Raw genomic sequence first — 20,948 nt, 5'->3', positions numbered from 1 at the left:
CTGTGTAGCATACTTGACTGGTCCCATGCCTTTTGGCCTACAATCGTTATTCAAGGTAAACATTAGCAAGAATCCCACTGTTGCCGTCACTGCTGCCACTATACACGCCTCAATCACTTTTAACCACCCCTGCCTCAAGTATCTTAAACGCAAAAAAAAAATCTGTAAGTATATAAGTAAGTACGCAAGAGAAAATATTCTTACCTCAATCTAAAAACGGTCATTTTATAATTAATATGGTTCCAAAGTGCCCCAAACAACCCTCCCAAGCAGCCCATCATAATAAAAAAAGGAATTTCGTATATTTGGTAAGTAAATGGATCAAACTGACCCAAATTAAACAAACCAGGATAAGATAAATCTCCCGGTGCTCCATGGTAAGTTGATAAGACAAGATTCAGGGTAAAAGTGGACACGATTGAGGCAAAAAACGTTTTCCAAGTTAGACTTTGGTTCCAAAAACTGGTGCCTTCTTCTAACGAAAATAAAACCCCTCCTGAAAAAAACACAATTTAGAAAAACTAACGTTTTATACCATCAATATAAAGGTACTTACCTACAGGTGCTCCAAAAGCAGCAGCAACCCCGGCCGCAGCCCCACCAGACACAAAATCCCTCTTTTCATGGTCCTCCCTGAAATACCTGAATATCCCGAAATCTTTGTTGAACGTTAAACTTTTACCCTGTGAAATGCCTGCGGCTATCACGGCTCCACTATGGATCATAGGACCTTCCTAAAAGACCTCGTTTAACTTATTATTGGACCAATAAGTTACATACATATTTTATATCAGTTAAATTATTATGGTTAGGTCCGTAAATATAATTGTACGTACCTATATATTTTTGGGATACAGACAATTTATATAAAAGTTTTTAAAATCTTATGAAGTAAGCAAATAAATGAATTAATTAATTTATCTACATATTTGGGAAATATATGCTTCAAATATTTAATATTTGGTACTTTTAAGTTCTTGCATTGAGTAATCTGAAAATTTTAAAAAAATATTCAGTACAGTCAATGGACATGCTCTAGTAGTAATAGTATGAACGGTGGGGAGCTAGAGCTCGGCAAATAGGTCTAGAAGCACCCACCCCTGTGCCGATGGGTGGTACATCACCCATCTGGCCATAGGAAATCTCATAAATTATGATTCCTTCAAATATTGGCTTTTTTAAAGGTGCGAGTAAGATATCCCACCATACCAAATTTCATTACTTTTTATTAAGTGATTTGATAAATAAATGCCACTTTTTATAACCAACAAACAAAGAAGAAAGCAAAACAAAACAAACAAAAAAGTATAATATATAATTATAATATATATATATATATATATATATATATATATATATATATATATAGATAAATAATATATATATATATATATATATATAAAAATACAAACCAATTTTGAAACTAATACATTAATTTTTCTTTATCAAATGCTTAAATAATCCTCCATTTACCGCCAAACCATATCCTAATCGGTTTTAAAATTCAGTTCTTACATTACTAAACTGATTTGCAATTATTTGATTATATGCCATTAAAATTACCATGTTGAACTCTTTTAAATTTTGATAACGCACATCTTTATAAATAATACTTTTTATGTGACCCCACAGTTAAAAGTCATTTGGTGAAAGGTCCGGAGACCTGGCTGGCCAATTAATAGTGTAATTCAGCCCCATTATGCGTCCATAAATATGTTTTAAAGATATTCCCTGACTTGCTCTGAATTGTATGCAAGTCCAAAATCATTTTGTAAAAGTTTCCAAAATTTCCAAAAAATGCGTCTCCTCCCAAATATTTTTCCAAGAAAAAAGGACCGATACTACTATGAACAAAAATACCCGCCGAAACATTTACCTTTTGAGGGTACTGTGTTCGTTTTCTTTGCTCCAGTAACGAAAATGTCAGATTCATTATTTAAGGTACATGTGCATTCGTCCGTAAAAAATCCCTTGGTTATTCGCCCTTTTCATAAAACAGAAATCTGCGCTCCGGATTTCATCGCCTTCCGTTAATTCCTGATGTTTTTGATATTTAAAGGATTGTTATCTGTATTTTTTTAGTATGCCCAATTCGGTACTATGGTTTTTTCCTACAACTTCTCCAAGGGTGCTGCTGCTAATCCCTTTATTTTCTTCAACATGAAGTCAGGTTTCAAAATCTGAATAATTTTCTTCAGCTCTGCCTTTTTTGCTCAGAACGTTTGCATTTACTAATTACTGTACTGTTGTTTTACTTGGAAAATGCCTATCAGGGAAATTCACAGACAACATTTCAGAGACTTTTCAAAAACTATTCCCCAGGTAGTACCACTTAATCATAGTTTTTTTCTCTTGATTAGTGTAATAATTATTCATACTGACCACTAAATAAATAGGCGAGAACACTTTGACATAACATTTTGATAATTTGGCTGGTGGTTTCATATCTTAGTTATTAGTTTTATTCAAATAAGTTCTTAGAAAACTTATTAGAAAGTAATAACATTTGGTATGATGGCTACGGTTTTCTATAAAATATACAATATTTAAAAATATCATAATTTATATGGGATTTGCTATGGCCAGGTTGGCGATGCACCACCCGGTAATTTATATGCTCGACATAAATTATTGGAATTAAGGTTAGTGAAAATTTAAACGTTTAAGTTTTAAACAGTCATTTATTGCTCAAAAATGGTATACGTTTTTTTTCTAACTTAATGAATTATTAAATCCTAACCACTTGGATCCTACCTCTTAAATAATTTTTGCAATAATTGATTTATTTATTAACGGAATCCATTTTCGTTGTAATTATAGAAATGTATAATAAAGTACACATCATGTCATTCAAAATCACAGTAAGTATTAAGTACGTCATTTAACACAAATTATTAACAAGATCATAATTGAATAAAGAACAATTTACAAAATTTGTTTTAGTTTATGCTTAAAAGTACTAAATTTAGAGTCGAACAAATTAATTTATCCTAGCACGTTATTAGTCCTGCGAACCAGTCATGTAGTTGGTTCATTCATGACATAGTGTGGTGAAATGGTTTTTAAAAAGTTTCAATCTGATATTTCAAGAAGAGATTCTAAGTTTAAAAAGTCATAACTGAGGATAATCTATAGAAGTATTAATTACTTTATGGAAAAAACATAAATCTAGTACAATTCGTCTTGACTCCAGTGTAGGCAAATGTTGACCCACCTACTGCCACTACTAAATACAGCAATTCTCAAAACTTTATTCTGAACTTTTGCAAGCTGCCCAATGTAACAATTCAAATATTTACAATTCTTCTGATACAATAATAGGAAAGAATTTTTAACTGCAGAGGAGATGGTTCTGTATTAAATGCCTAAGTCAGATCTACAAAAAATCTTAAAAACCCCTTAGCAGCTTGTTTTTGCATTATTTTTAAGATCTTTAGCAAATAAGTGATTATCTTCTTGCTTACCTTTCCTCCAGCCAAACCACCAACCACAGAACATATTACCCCAATTGATTTTACAAAAAGAGTCTTAATTCGCACTACTCTAGGAATATTGACTCCATTTAGGTAGCATTTTACTTGCGGAATGCCACTTCCTGCAGCTATTGGTTCTACATAAGCTACTAATATAGAGCCTAGTAGTACTGGCCCTATGTTGAATAGTACCCAAGTGAAATAAGGGATATATAATGAACCCTCTGTCACATATTGGTCTACCACTATTAAATTAAAGTTAAATCATTCAAATACTAAATTAAAAGGTTACACATACTTGAGCTTAATTTGGCATATTTTCTTTGGCTTAATTCTTCTATGGATATGTCTATAATACAAGCAACTAGGGCAGTACACATTCCTATCAGCAAGAACACAAACCATCTTGCTATATTTTTTCTTACTAAAAATTTAAAGCCTTTTCTCCGTTCTTCATCTAGTAAGAAGTAGTTTTCACACGTGTCATAATCCAAACTCTATATAAATACATAAGAAACTGCAAATTATTGAATTTCAAACCACCTTTAACACAGGCTTTTACCTCAAACTTGGCAGATAAGATATTTAGTGATCCCACATCAATTTTTTCTTTACTAACTTCCACCCTTCTTCGCACTGATTGTAACAGGTTAAGGTGGTCATTGTTTCCCTGGATTATTATTGTGTCAGTATCACCTGTTGGTTCTCTTATGTTACTTGTTGATGGTACATTCTATAAATAAAATAATATTTGAATTTGAAAAATTCGTCCATTATCCCAAAGATGCTAGTCATACACTTTTATAAAAGGTAAAAACACAAAATCTACAGCATCAAAAATTTGTGATGCTGTAGATTTTGTGTTTTTACCTTTTATAAAAAAAAAATAAAATAATATTCAATGTCAGTGAAAATGGGATTTAATATTAATAATAATAAGAATAGTATTTATTTAAGATAGATGGGTGTACATTTTACATTTACCAGAGCAGGCAATGGTGAGGTTTCACTTGTAGTTACTTTTACACCTGACAATTGCCTGTACTCTCCATTAGTCACTAACTACTAAACATCAATAAAACATAGAAAAAAATTAATTTTCAAAAACTATATGAATCAATAATAACAATAAATTTAACTTAAACAACATACATCTATTGACATGATCAGAGTTGGTTTTTCAGTATAGTGTGCAAAGAACAAATGCTAGATGTTTTAAAATTTTGATCTATGGAATTATAATTAGTTAGTGCATTACAAGTAAAACTTCTTCAAGAAAGAGAAAATCTATAAAAAGGTATAGTCAAATGTATCTATGTCTTATATTTCTATTATGTATTGCCTCATGAAAGGTAAGTTTCTATCATAAATAAACTAGTGTTGATTTAATAATCCTCATAATAAATATTATAGTTTGTAACTTTACTGTTTTTGATGTTCTCAACCAATTTAAATAATTTAATTTGTTGGAAAAATGGTCATATTTCCTTAAGTTATATGTGAAGTGGCAGCACACATTTTGAATTTACTGCAATCTATTCTTTTGAAAAAGCATCCAAACAGAGAAAACACAAGATGATGCAGTAGAATAAAGACTGACAATATCAAGCCTCACAGAGTTTTTTTCTAATTTTGAAGTTAAACTAACTTTAAGTTTTTTGGAGAAGTTTTTCTATATGCTCTTTAGATCTTAAAACTGTATCCAAGTAGGTATAGCAAAAAGTTTAAGGCACATATTGAGAATGTCAAAATCTGATCATTTAAGATAAGCCTTAGAGATTGCTGCAATGCAGCTCTTTTTCAAAACAGAATAATAGTACCAAAGTCTATACTAATATTTAAACTATATTTCATATATTGAAATATACAGGGTGTTACTTAAAGGTATGTCATAATTTATGACTTGATTTATTTTTGACATTCCTGGACCGATTTTAAGTCGAAAAGTTTATATAAACATGGGTCCTAAAATGCTTAGTTTTTAAGATACAGGGTGTCAAAGTTTTATTTTTTTTTTCGTTTTTAATACATTTTTCAAATACGGTTTAAAATATTGAACTGAATTTTGGCACAGGATATTATGGCATAAAAACACATTTTTTAGATGTTCACCTACTTTTTTTAGCAACCAGTGGCGTAGCTATGATGAATTTTTAATACAATTTTACAAAAAAAATACTACGCCATTGACTTGAAAAAAATTATGATTTTATCTTAATTATCAATCAATTATAAACAAAAAATTCCTCCATGACTTTTGCCGTAAATCTTACCGTTTGGGTGTAATCGTTAATTAAAAAAACGTCTTTTATGCATAAAATGCATCTTTAAAAATTATGGAAATAAATCAAGTTAGCTTTGCTCGTTGCCAGAAATTGTTTTTTGTTGTTTTAAACATTATGACACTTGCGTTAGTGATTATTCTAGACAGTTTGTTTTTAGTACCCTTTGGATCTTAAAACGTGAATTGTACTAGTTAAAAAATGGTAGATTATTCTAATTTGGAAATGCATTTCCTTTATGGACTTGCCAATGGTAATGCTATGGAGGCGCGGCGTTTGTATCAAGAAAGGTATCCTAATCGCGCTGTCCCAGATAGAAGAATATTTATAAACATTCATCGTCGTCTGGCTGAATCTGGCAGTTTTAAGGCTAATTCTGCCCAGGGAAGGCCCCGCACAGTTAGGACACCGGCAGTTGAAGAGGCTGTCCTACATGCAGTCGAAGAGGATCCGACCACAAGTACACGAAAAATTGGTATGGTATTGAACATCTGCAAGACGGTATGGGAAATTTTAAGGGATTCTTTGTTATATCCTTTTCACATACAAAGGGTTCAGGCATTGCTTCTTAGAGATTATGAACCGCGTACGCAATTTTGTAGATGGTATCTCCACAAAGTAACACAAAATCCTCAATTTGGTGCGAACATCTTGTTTACGAACGAAGCTAATTTCTCCAGAAATGCAATAATCAATTTCCATAACAATCATTACTGGGCTCAAGAAAATTATAGCTTTAGAGGTGTGGCATTGCAATGGCTGGAATCCTATCTGTCTAATCGTACCCAAAGAGTTACAGTATCTGGATGTTTATCCGATTCCAGATCCCTTAAAACTGGAGTACCTCAGGGTTCAGTGTTAGGACCACTATTATTTTTGCTCTATGTAAATGATTTGGGTTCATTAAAACTGCAGGGCAAAGTGGTTCAGTTTGCTGATGATACCACCATTTTATGGAATCATAGAGATTCTGATAATGTTAGAGCCCAGGTTTTTAAGGATCTTAAGATTTTATCGGAGTGGTGTGCTGCAAACAGGCTTGTATTTAATGTGGGCAAAACCTTTATTATGGGATTTAAGGGTGACGTTCAGGGCCTTATGTTTAGTGAAAACTCCCCCTTGCAAAACACAGAAAGCTGTAAGTTCCTTGGTATTACCATTGATGGTCGCCTTCGCTTCGAAGATCATATCCTAAATCTTGCATCAAAATTATCCTCTGGATGCTTTGCAGTAAGAATGGCGGGGCATGAGCTGGGAGGGGTAGTTGCACGTTCAGTGTATTTTTCTCTTATTGAGTCCCACCTTCGTTATGGCTTGCCTTTTTGGGGTTTAAGCAACAAGGGATTATTAAACATAATTTTTGTGATTCAAAAAAAGGCAGTTAGATACCTATGTTCCGCTGGGTTAAGAGATTCTTGTAAACCTCTCTTTATATCTCAAAAAATCCTAACTCTTTTTTCTCTTTTTATCTTAGAAACAGCTACTCTTATTCATAAATGTCCTAAACCTCCCTCTAACACTGGTCATATGACTCGCCAGGTTAACGATTTTCCCTTACCAATCCCTACATCCTCCCTCACCAAGAACTCACTTATATACCTTAGCAAAATAATTTACAACCATGTTCCTCTATGTATCAGACAAATTTTAGAAGTTAAGAGATTCAAAAAGGAATTAAAATCACTTTTATTATCCAGGGCATATTATAGCCTTGACGATTTTTTTAATGATACCTTTTAACCTGTGCTCTGACATCATTTTAGTGTTTTAGTTTTGTTTCCTGTTAAATAATTTAATTTACTTCTTCTAAATTCTGTTTTATTGACAGCTTTACTTATTTTTTAATGAAATTTATCAAAAAGATGCTTTTTTTTTTCAATCTGTTTTGTTATGATTAATTTTGGTAATGTGTGTAAATTTTATGGTAAAGTGTTTTAGATGTTATGTTTGTTTGAAATTTGAAATTTAAAGTGAATTTGGAATTTTTTAGTTTTTAGGATGCTTGTACACAAGATTTTGTTGTCTTACGTAATATAGCACATTTTCTTTCTTTCAAACCCTCATGCGATTACGGAGACACATTTTCAGGAACAACTTTCAGTAAATGTTTGGATCGGTATCGTATCCGATCATTTAATTGGACCATCTTTTTTACCAGGACGCCTTAACTGACAGAATTATTGTAATTTTCTCCAAAATGATTTGCCTTTGCTTCTCGAAGATGTTCCTCTTCAGTTACAGCAACAACTTTGGTTTATGCATGATGGTGCTCCAGCCCACTTTAGCATATTGGCTGGTGAGCGTTTAAATAGAGTCTACCGAAATAAATGGATAGGCCGTGGAGGACCACAGTTTTGGCCACCTAGATCACCTGACTTAAATAGCCTAGATTTTTTTTTGTGTGGACACCTAAAAACATTGATTTATCAGACACCAATTGTGACATTAGAAGAACTAGTAAGAAATAGAATTATTGACAGATGTGAAACTATACGAAACACGCCTGGAATTTTCAAAAGAGTTTGTGATTCTATGAGAAGAAGAGCAGAAGCCTGCATAGAGGCAAGAGGTGGTCATTTCCAACATTTGTTGTAAATTATGTATGTATGTATTGTATTTAATTGTTGTTGCTTTTTGTTCACCAGTTTGTAAAAAATAGCTTGAAAATAAATATTTGAAAAATGTACGTAATAAAAACTGAAAATAAAATCAAACATAACACAATCAAAAATAATCATTAATGTCAGTGTCATAATGTTTACAACAAAAAAACAGTTGCTGGCAACAAGAAAAGCTAACTTGGTTTATTTCCATAATTTTGAAAGATGCATTTTATGCATAAAAGACATTTTTTTAATTAACAATTACACCCAAACGGTAAGATTTACAGCAAAAGTCATGGAGGAATTTTTTGTATATAATTGATTGATAATTAAGATAAAATCATAATTTTTTAAGTCAATGGCATAGTATTTTTTTTGTAAAATTGTATTAAAAATTCATCATAGCTACGCCACTGGTTGCTAAAAAAAAGTAGGTGAACATCTAAAAAATGTGTTTTTATGCCATAATATCCTGTGCCAAAATTCAGTTCAATATTTTAAACCGTATTTGAAAAATGTTTTAAAAATGAAAAAAAAATAAAACTTTAACACCCTGTATCTTAAAAACTAATCATTTTAGGACCCATGTTTATATAAACTTTTTGACTTAAAATCAGTCCAGGAATGTCCCTTCTAATTATGACATACCTTTAAGTAACACCCTGTATAGACTTTGATAGTACCTCAGTTTATTTAGCATTTATCCTCAAATTGTGATCAGCAGAACAATGTAGCTTGAAACTTCAAAACACAATTTAAATATGTATACCATAAGGAAATAATTTTCCATAACTTGATTTCTTGACAGCTTTTTATACTCACATGCAAAGAAAATGAAGAACACAGACATCCCATTTAAATAGTTTAGAAAAAATTACATTTATTAATGGTATATTAGTACAGACATGCAAAGATATAAATTGAATGTAACATTGAATCACTCACGAGAATGTTTAATCTAAACATGGTAAAAAACTAAGTATTGAAGCAGATAAATTGGTTTGTATTTCCCACTGACAAAAAAGTACCATTTCTTATCAGAAAAATCTCAGGAAATGATTATGTGAGAAGTACCATAATAAGCATAATAAAAAGGTTTTTATTTAAAATGAAACATGATTCATTTTCAGGAAACACCTCCTATCATATTAAGCTCTATCAAAAGTGTGTATCAATCACTCACCCTAAATCTCTGGGGCCTAATAATATCACCATTTTCAGCACTATCTCTTGAGTAAATAGAGTTTATACTATCTTGCATACTTTTTTAGCAACTGTATTCTTTAGAACCTTTATTATTAAAAATAATAAACTGAAACTTATGTGGTTTCTTCCTGGATGGTGTATTTCAGCCTAAACATTATTGATAATCATACAAAGACAATAAATTATGTAAAAATCATCGTCATCAGAGGCGTTGGATAGTTGTTTATATTAAATATTGGCCTCAAAGATTATTTTACTTTGTTTAAATGATAAATACGTAATTACCCAAGAATTAGTTAATCACAATAATGAATCGACACATAAAAATAATAACAAATTTAACCTTGAAAACTTTTTAGGTTATGTTATTATTAAAAGTGACAGATGACAGTTTACATGTGATCACAGTACACAGGGGCGAGTTCAGAAATAGTACTGAGACATCGCAATGAAACATCGATATCCGAGATAGAAAAGTCGCGTATACATTGAACGGGACGAATCTGGAACAATTATTAATTGGGACGTTTAGGTAGAATTATTAATTGGGTTTACTAGGCGCTATTTTTATACAGGGTGTTCGAAAAATAGACGGAGATATTTCAATGGGTGATTCCTTGTAAAAAAATATGAGAAAAAGTTTCTATAAACATGGGTCCGGAAATGCACAGTTTTCAAGATATAGGGTGAATTTTTTTTAAAAATGTATCACCCTGTATTAAAGTTTTTATCTCGGTTCTTGTGATCGAAAATTACAGATTTGAGGAAATGACGGGCATCTATGTAATGTATGCACGTGCTTACAATAATTGTTATACAGCGAGACGCCTGTATGCAGAAGCGTTTCCCCAACGGCAACTTCCAGATAGCAAAAACCTTTGAAAGCGTAGACCGTTGATTGCAAGAAAGAGAAGAAAATCCTGGTGTAAGTACTAGGACTATAGCAGCTCGATTAGGGGATAATCATTCCAACAGCACTGTGCGGCAGGTTCGCTCCGAACAACTTTTGTATCCGTATCATGTTCAAGTGTGCAGGCATTACTACCAAGAGATTTTCTGCCCCGTTTGCAGTTTTGCCAATGGTATTACGAAAAAGTTAATAATAACAGAAATTTTAATAAAACCATACTTTTTACAGACGAAGTTGGATTTCTGCGTAATGGTATTTTAAATTTTCATAATACTCATGTATGGAGTAATGAAAATCCTCATGTTTACGTTCAATGTCGCCACCAAGAGCAATTTTCTTTAAATGTGTGGATGGGTATTGTTGGTGACAATTTAATCGGACGTTTCTTTTTACCCTTAAGATTAACGGCGAATCTTAAATTAACATGAACACTGGTGATGGTACCCTTATTGATTATATAATTTGTAGTAATGATTTGGTGTCATTAAACTCAGAGTCGCTTGCCATCGCAGAAACAATCACGGATCATAATCTGATTTATTCAATATTTCAATATGATAACATAAAGGTTAAAAAAAAATCCATGACTTTCAGAGTTTATAACAACATAAATATGGAAAATTTTATAAACGATGGTTTGCTTATAAATTGGGATCAGATGTACCGCCTTATAGATATTAATGACAAAGTGAAGTTTTTTAATGAACATATTTTACAGCTTTTAAATACACATGCTCCGACTAAAAATAAAATTATTAAAGAGAAAATATACTGTCCATGGATAACCGAAAATATAAAAACTCTTATCAAATTACGTGATCGTGCTCATAAAAAATATCTGAAAAGTAAATCTCAATAACACCATTTTGAATATTATAAACAGATAAGAAACTACACAAAACATGCTATAATACGAGAAAAAATTAAATTTTTCAATCAATTATCAAACAAAAAAGGACAAGAATTTTGGAGAATAGCAGATAAACTATTCTTAACCAAAGGAAAAAGATATCAAAACGAACTACCTAATAACATATCAAATCCAACAGATATTGGCAATTATTTTAATACTGTTTCCACCCTACCAGATACTACAAGTAAAGAATGTATTGAATTTTATCAAAATAATACCATAAATAATATAAAACTTAATTTCCAGCTTTTGGACCAAGACAATATGATTAAAATAATCTCGACTATTAAATCAAATGCAACGGGAATCGATGGTATTTCTATAAAAGATATAAAATTGTGTTTGCCTTTTTGCTTAAGTCCTTTATTGCATATTATTAACGAATGTATTCTTCAACAAAAGTCTCCAAATGTGTGGAAAAGGGCAATTATTAAACCCATTCCAAAAAATTCAAATCCAAAAGAGCATAAAGATCTCAGACCAATTAGTATTCTACCAGCATCATCTAAAATTCTGGAAAAACATATTTTTAATCAAATTTCAAATTTTGTGGATAAACATAAAATTATCCCCGATTATCAATCCGGTTTCAGAAAAAACTTTAGCACGTCTACAAATTTGGTGGGTATTTTAAATGATATTAGGCTAAATGAGGAGAATGGTCAACCAACATGTATGGCCTTATTGGACTTTAGTAGGGCTTTTGACACGATTAACCATGATATGTTATTGGCAAAATTAAAATATATTGGTATTTCAGAGAGCGGTGTAAATTTTTTTAAGGATTATTTGCGTAATAGAGACAGTTGTGTTATGGTGGTTCGGCAGTCTGAAAAGCATTACTCAGAATTTACACCTTTTAACCAGGGAGTACCTCAAGGCTCTATAGTATCGCCGTTACTTTTCTCTATTTACGTGGCTGATATGTACAAAGTAATAAAACACGCCACTTTGCAACAATATGCCGATGATTCCCAAGTTTATATTCCAATTCACCTTAATAATATAAATCTATTCTATCAAAATTTTAATAGTGATTTAATTAGTCTACATAAATACGCAGAAAATCATAATCTTAAGCTTAATGCCACAAAATCTAAAATTCTTATTATGTGCTCCAACTCTAATATAAGGCAAAGGCTCGAACACAACTTATTTTTAAATCCTACATCTATTGATAATACTTCAATTCCTGTTGTTTCCGAGGCAAAAAATTTAGACGTTATATTTGACAGCTCTCTCTCTTTTGAATTACACATAAAAAATAAAACGAAAACTGCTTATTTACGTTTAAAAAAACTTTTTAAGTTTAAGCGAAATTTATCGGCAAAACAAAAGTACTTATTGTGCGATAGTCTTATTTTGTCATTGTTTGATTATGGTGACGTAGTCTATGGAAATTCTTTATCTTCACAAAATAAAAAAATTATACAAAAAGTCCAAAATTCCTGTATGAGATTCTCTTATAGTATCCCCTACAGAAACCATATATCGCCTTATCTCAATAATAATAAAATATTAAATATGAACAATAGAAGAAAGCTACATATGTATAATTTTGTATATCGCATAGTAAATAATAATCAACCATTTAATTTAAGAAGTCAGTTTCAAGAATTCGAACATGCGCATGCCACACGAAATAACGTTTTTATCGTACCATTGCATAGAAGCGCAGCATTTCAACGTTCTTTTAAGTATGTAGCTGTTCAAATGTGGAATGGCTTAAACAATGACATAAAGCAAATGCCCTTGGGAGCTTTCTCTGGTCAAATAAAATCTAAACTACTTATGGAACAAATAATTGGCAATTAATTCAAGTAGGGCGATATATAAAATGGGATAATGCGTATAATAACATAATACAAGAAATAGTAACATGTAACAGAAGATATAAATGTGTATATAATATGCTAATTTTCAGTGGAATGTTCGGAGATTATATTTTAAAATCCCGCTTTTAGTTTTATTCTTTCTTTTTCCGTAACATACATACGTATATTTTTTAATAGCCTAGGCCGATGCACGCATCTTGGGGTTATTTTTTGGGGTCTTTTTTCGCCTCGTCTGTCCTCTCTCCTTGCGCTCGTCCGTTGTCGCACTGCCGCTGCCTGTCTTAAAATCTTAGGTTAATTAATTCTATATCTTACTTTGCATTTATATATAAAAACGTTATTTTTATTTTTGTAAAATTGTTTCTGTAAATTGTAAAGGGCTTTTTCATCCCTTCTTTGCTTGTGCTAACTAGGGAAAATGGTTTTATAATCGAGAGAATAGTCCTATTTGTCAATGTAATTTTTTTTTCTCTTTGTAATTTTTATTGACCTATAAAACTGTACATTTTGACAAATAAACCATTTTTGATTTGATTTGAATCTTACTTAGAATTTCTTCAAAAAGAATTGCCCGTACTGCTGGAACAAGTTCCTCTAAATGTACGTAATCAAATAACTTTATGCACGATGGAGCTCCTCCTCATTTTAGTATAGCGGTTAGAACTCATCTCAATAACACCTTTGGGGAAAATTGAGTTCGAAGAGGTGGACCAATTCAATGACCACCTCGCTCCCCTGACTTAAATCCAACAGATTTTTATTAATAGGAACACCTTAAAAGTCTGATTTATGCTAGTCCCATACAAACAATAGAAGAGTTAAGAAATAAAATTGTAAATGCTTGCGAAGAAGTGAGAAATAGACCTCGAATTTTAGCTCGAGTGCGTCGTTTAATGATTCGTCGAGTGAGGTGTACAGAAATGGAATGTGGACATTTCCAACATTTGTTGTAGTTGTTGTTGCAATAAAAAGCTCCTAGAAATGTTTTTGATTTTTTGTTTTCCAAGGCACCTGTGATTTTTTTACCAAAAATTATTAAACCAATTTCGTCCAGTGGCATGTAAGAAAACGGTATTTATTTTTTTTGTCAAAAACGACGTGAGATACGAAAAAAATACAAGAAACAAAAAAATTGTATTTTTAAATGTTTAATCAAATAACATTTATTCAAGTTGAAAAAAAGGCAGTGGCGTACGTTTTTTTGCCAATAATATTTGCTAAGATATCCCCCGGGACGCCATTGGGCCTTATAATTTTAATCTAATTAGGGCTAAGTTAGCCTCTTAATACAACAATACTACTAAATTTTAAAAAAATCGAGTAAATATTTTTTTTATATTAATAAAAAATTAAAATTAAAAAAGAATTATCACCCTGTATCTTGAAAACTGTCCATTTCCGGACCCATGTTTATAGAAACTTTTTGTCATATTTTTCTACAAGGAATCACCCATTGAAATATCTCCGTCTATTTTTCGAACACCCTGTATATTAGGAGAAACCCGCCTGCCACGCGCCACCAACAAATGGATTTTATTGATTGTAACAAGCTTCAGTTTACTTTAGCATTTGAGTAATCTTGGAACATTGGAAGGCTTTTAATGTTCTAAGTGAGTAATAGTGTAGCGTACTTCCTGACAATGTTTGACAACGAAGAAATTGCAGCGTTAAAAACCAACCTTGGGTAGTGATTGCATATAAATTGCAGAAAGTTTCCTAAAAAAAAGAAATTCTCGTCGATGGTGGCTTACTGAGCTATATAAAAAACGTTCTGGCTTAGAACTTATGCAAAATTTAAAGTTTTAGCAGACCAGCGGACATTATAAAAATCTTACACGAATGTCACTAACACACTTTGAATCTTTGCTGCAAAAAATAGGACCACAAATCGCCAAAACAGAAACCAAATCAAGTCGAGACTTCATCAGCAATTTTCGAATACCCAATTTTAAATATGAAATCGTTTTAAAAATAAGTAAAGCCGCCTTTTTGAAACGGCTAAAGGTAAATAAATCGTGCTTCCGAATCCAACGAAACCATCGACAAAGTCGCAGCTCTCATATTATCCGAGATATCGCTTTTTTAGAGCCCTTTTTTGGGCTCAAAAACGAGGTCGCAAAATGACTTTTTCGGAATTTCCAAAGTGCTTTCATTTCCTTAGTTCTGCTCAAATCCCGTTATAATCTGGTGTTTTCCTAATGTAGGTGATGGGAGCTAGCCGTTGGTATAGTTAGTTTGATTTAAAAAAAATCAATGTTTGGTAAAAAAATTCGATACGGGGGAGGGTATCCGAAAAATGAAAAATGCCAAAATTTGGAAAGCGATATCTCGGCTTCTATGGGCACTTTCGGGAAAATTCTAACAATATAATTTAGTTTCATCCTTCCGAATCCAACGAGATCATCCGCTAGGTCGTAGCTCTCATATTAGCATAGAAAGAGAGAAAGGGTAGAATGGGGCAAGACCTGCGCCGATTGTCTAATGACCATGGCCGCCATTTGTATGGTCTAGCGCTGGGACATCGCAATGAAACATCGGTGGTGACATCTAAAGGTAAAATCCATGCCTTAAAAACATCGGTGTTTTCCCACATCAATGTCTGAAAACATCGAAAACTGACCTAATCAAAATTAAATAAATAAACACTTTACTTATAACTTGAAACTTACTGGGTCTGGATAGTGCATAGAAATAAAATTTGTCAAAATATACAAAAATGTATTAGGCCTAATACTTTTTAAGAACTGTAAAACCACAAGTGGGTTTTGTCCAAACTCGATCCAAAAGAATATTAAGGTTTTAAGAACAACTTCCATGTACATAATACAGCGCCAGAGAATATACATGTAAGCAAATAACTGATCGACCGCAATATTAAAACATCCAATCTAAAGCTTTTAAGCGATAACGTAACGATTAAGCCTTAACCGTGACGTCATTTGACATATTTAACAGTAATCGTTGGTTCTTACCAGACTAAAGCCATATTTTGGCGAGTAACCGCCTTACTCGGTTTTCTTACGGTGTCTTAAGCGTTACGTCATCATATGGTTCCGCTCGAATGACGTCATGTTTACCAGCCGTCAGAGTCTAACTCTAATAGCCTGTCCAAGCGTTAGTCTGGTAAGAACCAACGGTTACTGTCAAAAATGTCAAATGTCGTCACGGTTAAAGCTATTGCTCAGTTTTGATCGGTTATTTGTTTACATGTATATTCTCTGGGGCTGTATTGTGTACATGGACGTTAAACAAAACGACTATGAGCAAAACCCACTTGTGGTTTTACAGTTCTTAAAAAATATTGGGCATAATACATTTTTATATATTTTGGCAAATAAATATAATATTATAGTAGTTTTTGTTTGCTTATAAAATCCATTTTCGAATTTTTTTATTTGTCAGCTGTCAACCGTTATAACTTTCCTCCTAAAACCGGTTTTCGACCAAACGGACTAGTCGAGTTTCTGTTTTGTTCTAGTTTTTTGAAACACATAAAACAAAAAACAAAACTCGGACAAATTTGAAACTCTGTTTCCACTAAGCAGACTAATTATAGTCGGAGTTTCGTTTTAGTTTTTAGTGGTTTTCCACCAAACGAACTACTGTGTTGCTTCTTTTGTGCTACAAAAGTTATGGAAATGTTTAATAATAAAGATGATTTTTTTATCATGGTTGGTGCTTGGTTTGTACTGCGTTATATGAAGCAAAAGTAAGTAGAGATACAAGATTTCTAATTATGTAGGTACTAATAATGAATTCATTATTATTAAAAGTGATGTAGGTAATTTGCTTTCCTTATTCTTGTTATGTATTTTTAGGAGAAGAAAGCGTCGCCATCATAGATACTGGGTCAAATCTTATTTATCTAGAAGAGCAAATGATGGCGTCATACAATTAATGAGAGATTTACAATATGATGATATTAATTTGCATGGTGAACTACGTTAATTTCAAAATTTTACTAGAATGTCCAGCTCTGATTTCGAAGAAATAATAAATTTAATTAGCCACAAAATCTCCAAGCAAAATACAAATTTCAGAGGTTCAATATCTGTTAAAGATCGTTTTGCATTAACTCTCAGATTTCTTGCAACTGGTGACAGTTATCAGAGCTTAATGTATTTATCGAAAATCTCAGTTACTTTAGTTTCCCGAATTATACCAGAAGTATGCGATGCCCTAAACGAAGTTCTACAAGAATACGTAAAAGTAAGTATGTACTAAAAAAGCACTTTATTTAAAAGAAAAAAATAAAGAATTCATTGGATTTCGTTTAATAACAGTTCAAAGTGAAATAACGGCACATTAATTGATTTGTTCATCTAAATTTCCAAAAGCTGACGTAAAAGCCGTTTGCAAAATATTAGGCGGTTGTCTACCAACCTGTTCAGATCCCATTGCATTATCGGATGTGTAATAATAAGTTGAAGATAATGCGGAAGTTTGAGGAACTGGTGTGAAAGATTGGGCATTTAGTTGAAACTGGGACATACAAGCATTATACATTAAATTCGATATTTGTTGCTGCGTAGAGACTCTAACGTACTCTGATTGCAGGTTTCTTAAATTATCATCTCACCGAACACGTCGTATTCATGCCGCTCTTTTTTTTATATACAGATTTCATCATTTGTAAAACTTGCCACTCTCACTGAGCTCTTCTAATCATTTATTATTTTTCTTGGTAGTTTTCACTTTTGGTGTTGTAAAGTTACACAAGTTACTTTCTGGTTGGAAATGTATTGGGTTAGCATTTGGTGGTTTTTCTCTCTGAGCCATTGATGAAATAGTCTTTAATAAGGCAGAGCTGGCTTCGTCAGTTAATTGAGAGTTTTCACCCTCGACTTCACTAGGTATATTAAATATACTTTGGGTTGGTATTTCTTCATTTGAAGAAACGCTTTCCTAAAATGATGAATGAATTAGGTAATGGACCCAACTGGAAGAAAAGCAATCCGCTATACGTGTGTTGTCATATGGACAGTTGGAAACAAAGTGACAATAATATGAAATAATCTTAATACAGAGGAATGCTTTTTGCCCAATTATGTATTTTGGCTACTTTATGCAGGGTGTTTCACAACTTACCATGAAACTTTAACCACCTATGTGCTGTTCCGAAAAAAGTTGATTTCTCAAAACAAAAAATGTAATAAAAGTCCTTCAGAAATTACTCTGAGTTCCTTAGTATGGGGATACTTTGAAAAACCAAGTATACCGTGAACAGCTCTTATAGGTGAACTGGTAAACTATGTATATTATTTTATTATCTCGATTTCTGTAGGACGTTTATTACATTTTTTCTGAGAAATCAACTTTCTTCAAAACAGAGCATAGGTAGTTAAAGTTTCGTGGGTAAGTTGTGAAACACCCTGTATAGTTATCCCCTAATTGGTTTTTAGTAATTACTAATATTTTTTTGTCTATTTTAGGTTCCCAAAAACGCAAAAGAATGGCAAAAACTAAGGATAGAATATAACAAAATATAGAATTATCCGATGTGCCTCGGAAGTATGGATGGCAAACATGTCGTCATGCAATCCCCCAAATATAGTGGTAATGAATTTTTCAATTACAAAGGAACATTTAGCATTGTCCTCTTTGCTGTAATGGATGCAAACTATAATTTTACATATGCGCACATTGGTTGCCAAGGTCGCATATCCAACGGAGGAGTATTTAAAAATACTGGATTTGCGAGATGTTTGAACAAAGAAACACTTAACCTATCACAAAACTCACCACTTCCTGGTAGATAAAAAACCGTACTATATGTTTTTGTGGCAGACGATGCATTTCCCTTGTCGGCTAATATCATGAAACCGTATTGTGGACATCAAGAACGGGGATCAAAACAACGTATATTTAATTACCGTCTGAGCAGAGCTCGAAGAGTAGTCGAAAATGTTTTTGGAATACTGGCATCTGTTTTTAGAATTCTAAGAAAACCCATACTACTAGAACCGTTTAAAGTAGAAAAAAGTGTACAAACTTGTGTACTATTACATAATTACCTACGTCGAAATGCCGAGACAAGAGATAGATATTCACCACCAGGATCATTTGACGTAGAATATTTAGATTCGGGTACAATCAGGCATAGTTCATGGAGGAAAGAACCACAACCAACTGAATCAATGTTACCTCTTAAAAATGTGGCTAGGAAACCTATGCAAGAATCTAAAGATATAATAAATGAATTTTGTGAATATTTCATTTCGGAGGAAGGACAAATACCTTGGCAACTAAATTATGCGTAATACCTATTTTTACTTGTCAATAAAGTATTTTTAGTTGATTAATAAAAAAAATAATTACCTCATATTCCCCACCGATCTGAATGCCTTTTCTAGGTTGATTTTTGTCTTGAAGGAAACTCATGGCATTGTAACCGAACCATTTTGCTTTGAAATGCTGGCCCGCCCCAGACTGTTTCATTTCTTTAAAGCTCCTTCTTTCTCGTTGGTATTGAGAAATTATATTTTTAACTTTCCTTATGACTTCTTCCGTGCTGGTGTCAAAAAGTCCAGAAATCGCTTTGTATGAGTCTATTTTCTTTACTCTGTTTTTATAATCCAAATTTTTAGGGTCCCACAAATTCCGGTGTTTCCTGTAGGCCTCTATTTAAGACGCCAATTTCTTCTGTGGTCTAAACCTTTTTTTAGACATAATCTGTAAACATTTTAATATTAACAGTGGCATTTTATTCATGACACTACTAAAAACAGATAAACTTTATACAGGGTTATTTATGTAAAACGCGTCATAATATTATAGCTAAACTATTTAAAAAAAATTAAATAACATCGAATTAATATGGTAGTATATCTATATTTATACTGCATTGTATATCTATTGACAAACGTTTCGTATCAACTCACCTGTTGTTTATTTTTATTGTTTTATACCACGCTATTTTATTAAATACACCCCTACACACAAACAGCTGAAAAGCAACTAGGTGCGCGTTTAAAAACGCAACGTGCCGTTTCCACTAGACAGACTCCAGTTCTTAAACACGTGAAACCCTTTGATGTTTACCGCTTCCGAAAGTGGACCCGAAAAACAAAACAGCAACTGTCGCAAAAACTTCGAGTCTTCAAAAAGTTTGCGAACAGTTGCAATTTTGTTTTTTTCGACACAAGTCGGAGGACGCCATTTGACGTCTCTCGGTAAATACCAAATATCGCTTGTATGAAACGGTATTTACTTTTGGTTTTAATCACCCCTCGCTTGGACAGGCTATAAATATTAGCTATACCTTTCATCGATATTGAATTCGTATTGAAGAATGACCTAAACCATAAAAACACCCATTTGTCTAAGTTTTCAAAACGTTTTGAGTCTAAATCCGATCTCATATATTTTTAGGATTAGATCTAGATCGTAACAAAATACAAATTAATTTCGCCCTGAAAACGTTTATAAAGGGCAGACATTTGCCCAAGAGGAAATACAATAAGCCAAAAAGTTACTGGCGTAAACAAAACCTCACTCATATTTTTTGCCACAGAAATGAAAACAAAGTAATCAAAAATCAATTTAAAAAAATGTCCCTGCAACCTTACCTTTACATTCTTCACCGTATTTTTTGCAAATCTATTCGCTTTTGATAAATTATTCTTTTCTGCATTTTTATTTGGTTTGGATGTCTTAACTGTCTCATATACATTAATAGTAAATACATAGTATTCTCAACTCTAAAAAATATAAAAAAATTGATATC

The 20,948-nt window shown here is 32.3% G+C and overlaps 1 protein-coding gene across 3 annotated transcripts in view; it reads right to left on the bottom strand.

The window, feature by feature from the left end:
* The window catches only part of LOC126750453 (H(+)/Cl(-) exchange transporter 7), a 44,655-nt gene extending 34,774 nt beyond the window's left edge, over positions 1-9,881 (bottom strand). The window contains exons 1-7 of one of the 3 annotated variants that reach the window (XM_050460080.1): positions 9,542-9,881; positions 4,036-4,206; positions 3,772-3,970; positions 3,465-3,718; positions 557-734; positions 205-496; positions 1-142 (exon numbers count right to left, since the gene is read on the bottom strand). In XM_050460080.1, coding sequence (XP_050316037.1) covers positions 1-142; positions 205-496; positions 557-734; positions 3,465-3,718; positions 3,772-3,970; positions 4,036-4,206; positions 9,542-9,619 — 1,314 coding nt within the window. In that variant the 5' untranslated portion in view covers positions 9,620-9,881. The other 2 variants (XM_050460095.1, XM_050460088.1) reach the window with 2 other exon arrangements.
* Between the last annotated feature and the right edge of the window lie 11,067 nt (positions 9,882-20,948).

Source organism: Anthonomus grandis, chromosome 1 (genome assembly GCF_022605725.1).
Source record: "Anthonomus grandis grandis chromosome 1, icAntGran1.3, whole genome shotgun sequence".
Classification (NCBI taxonomy): domain Eukaryota; kingdom Metazoa; phylum Arthropoda; class Insecta; order Coleoptera; family Curculionidae; genus Anthonomus; species Anthonomus grandis.
This window is presented reverse-complemented; position numbering and strand designations above follow the sequence as displayed.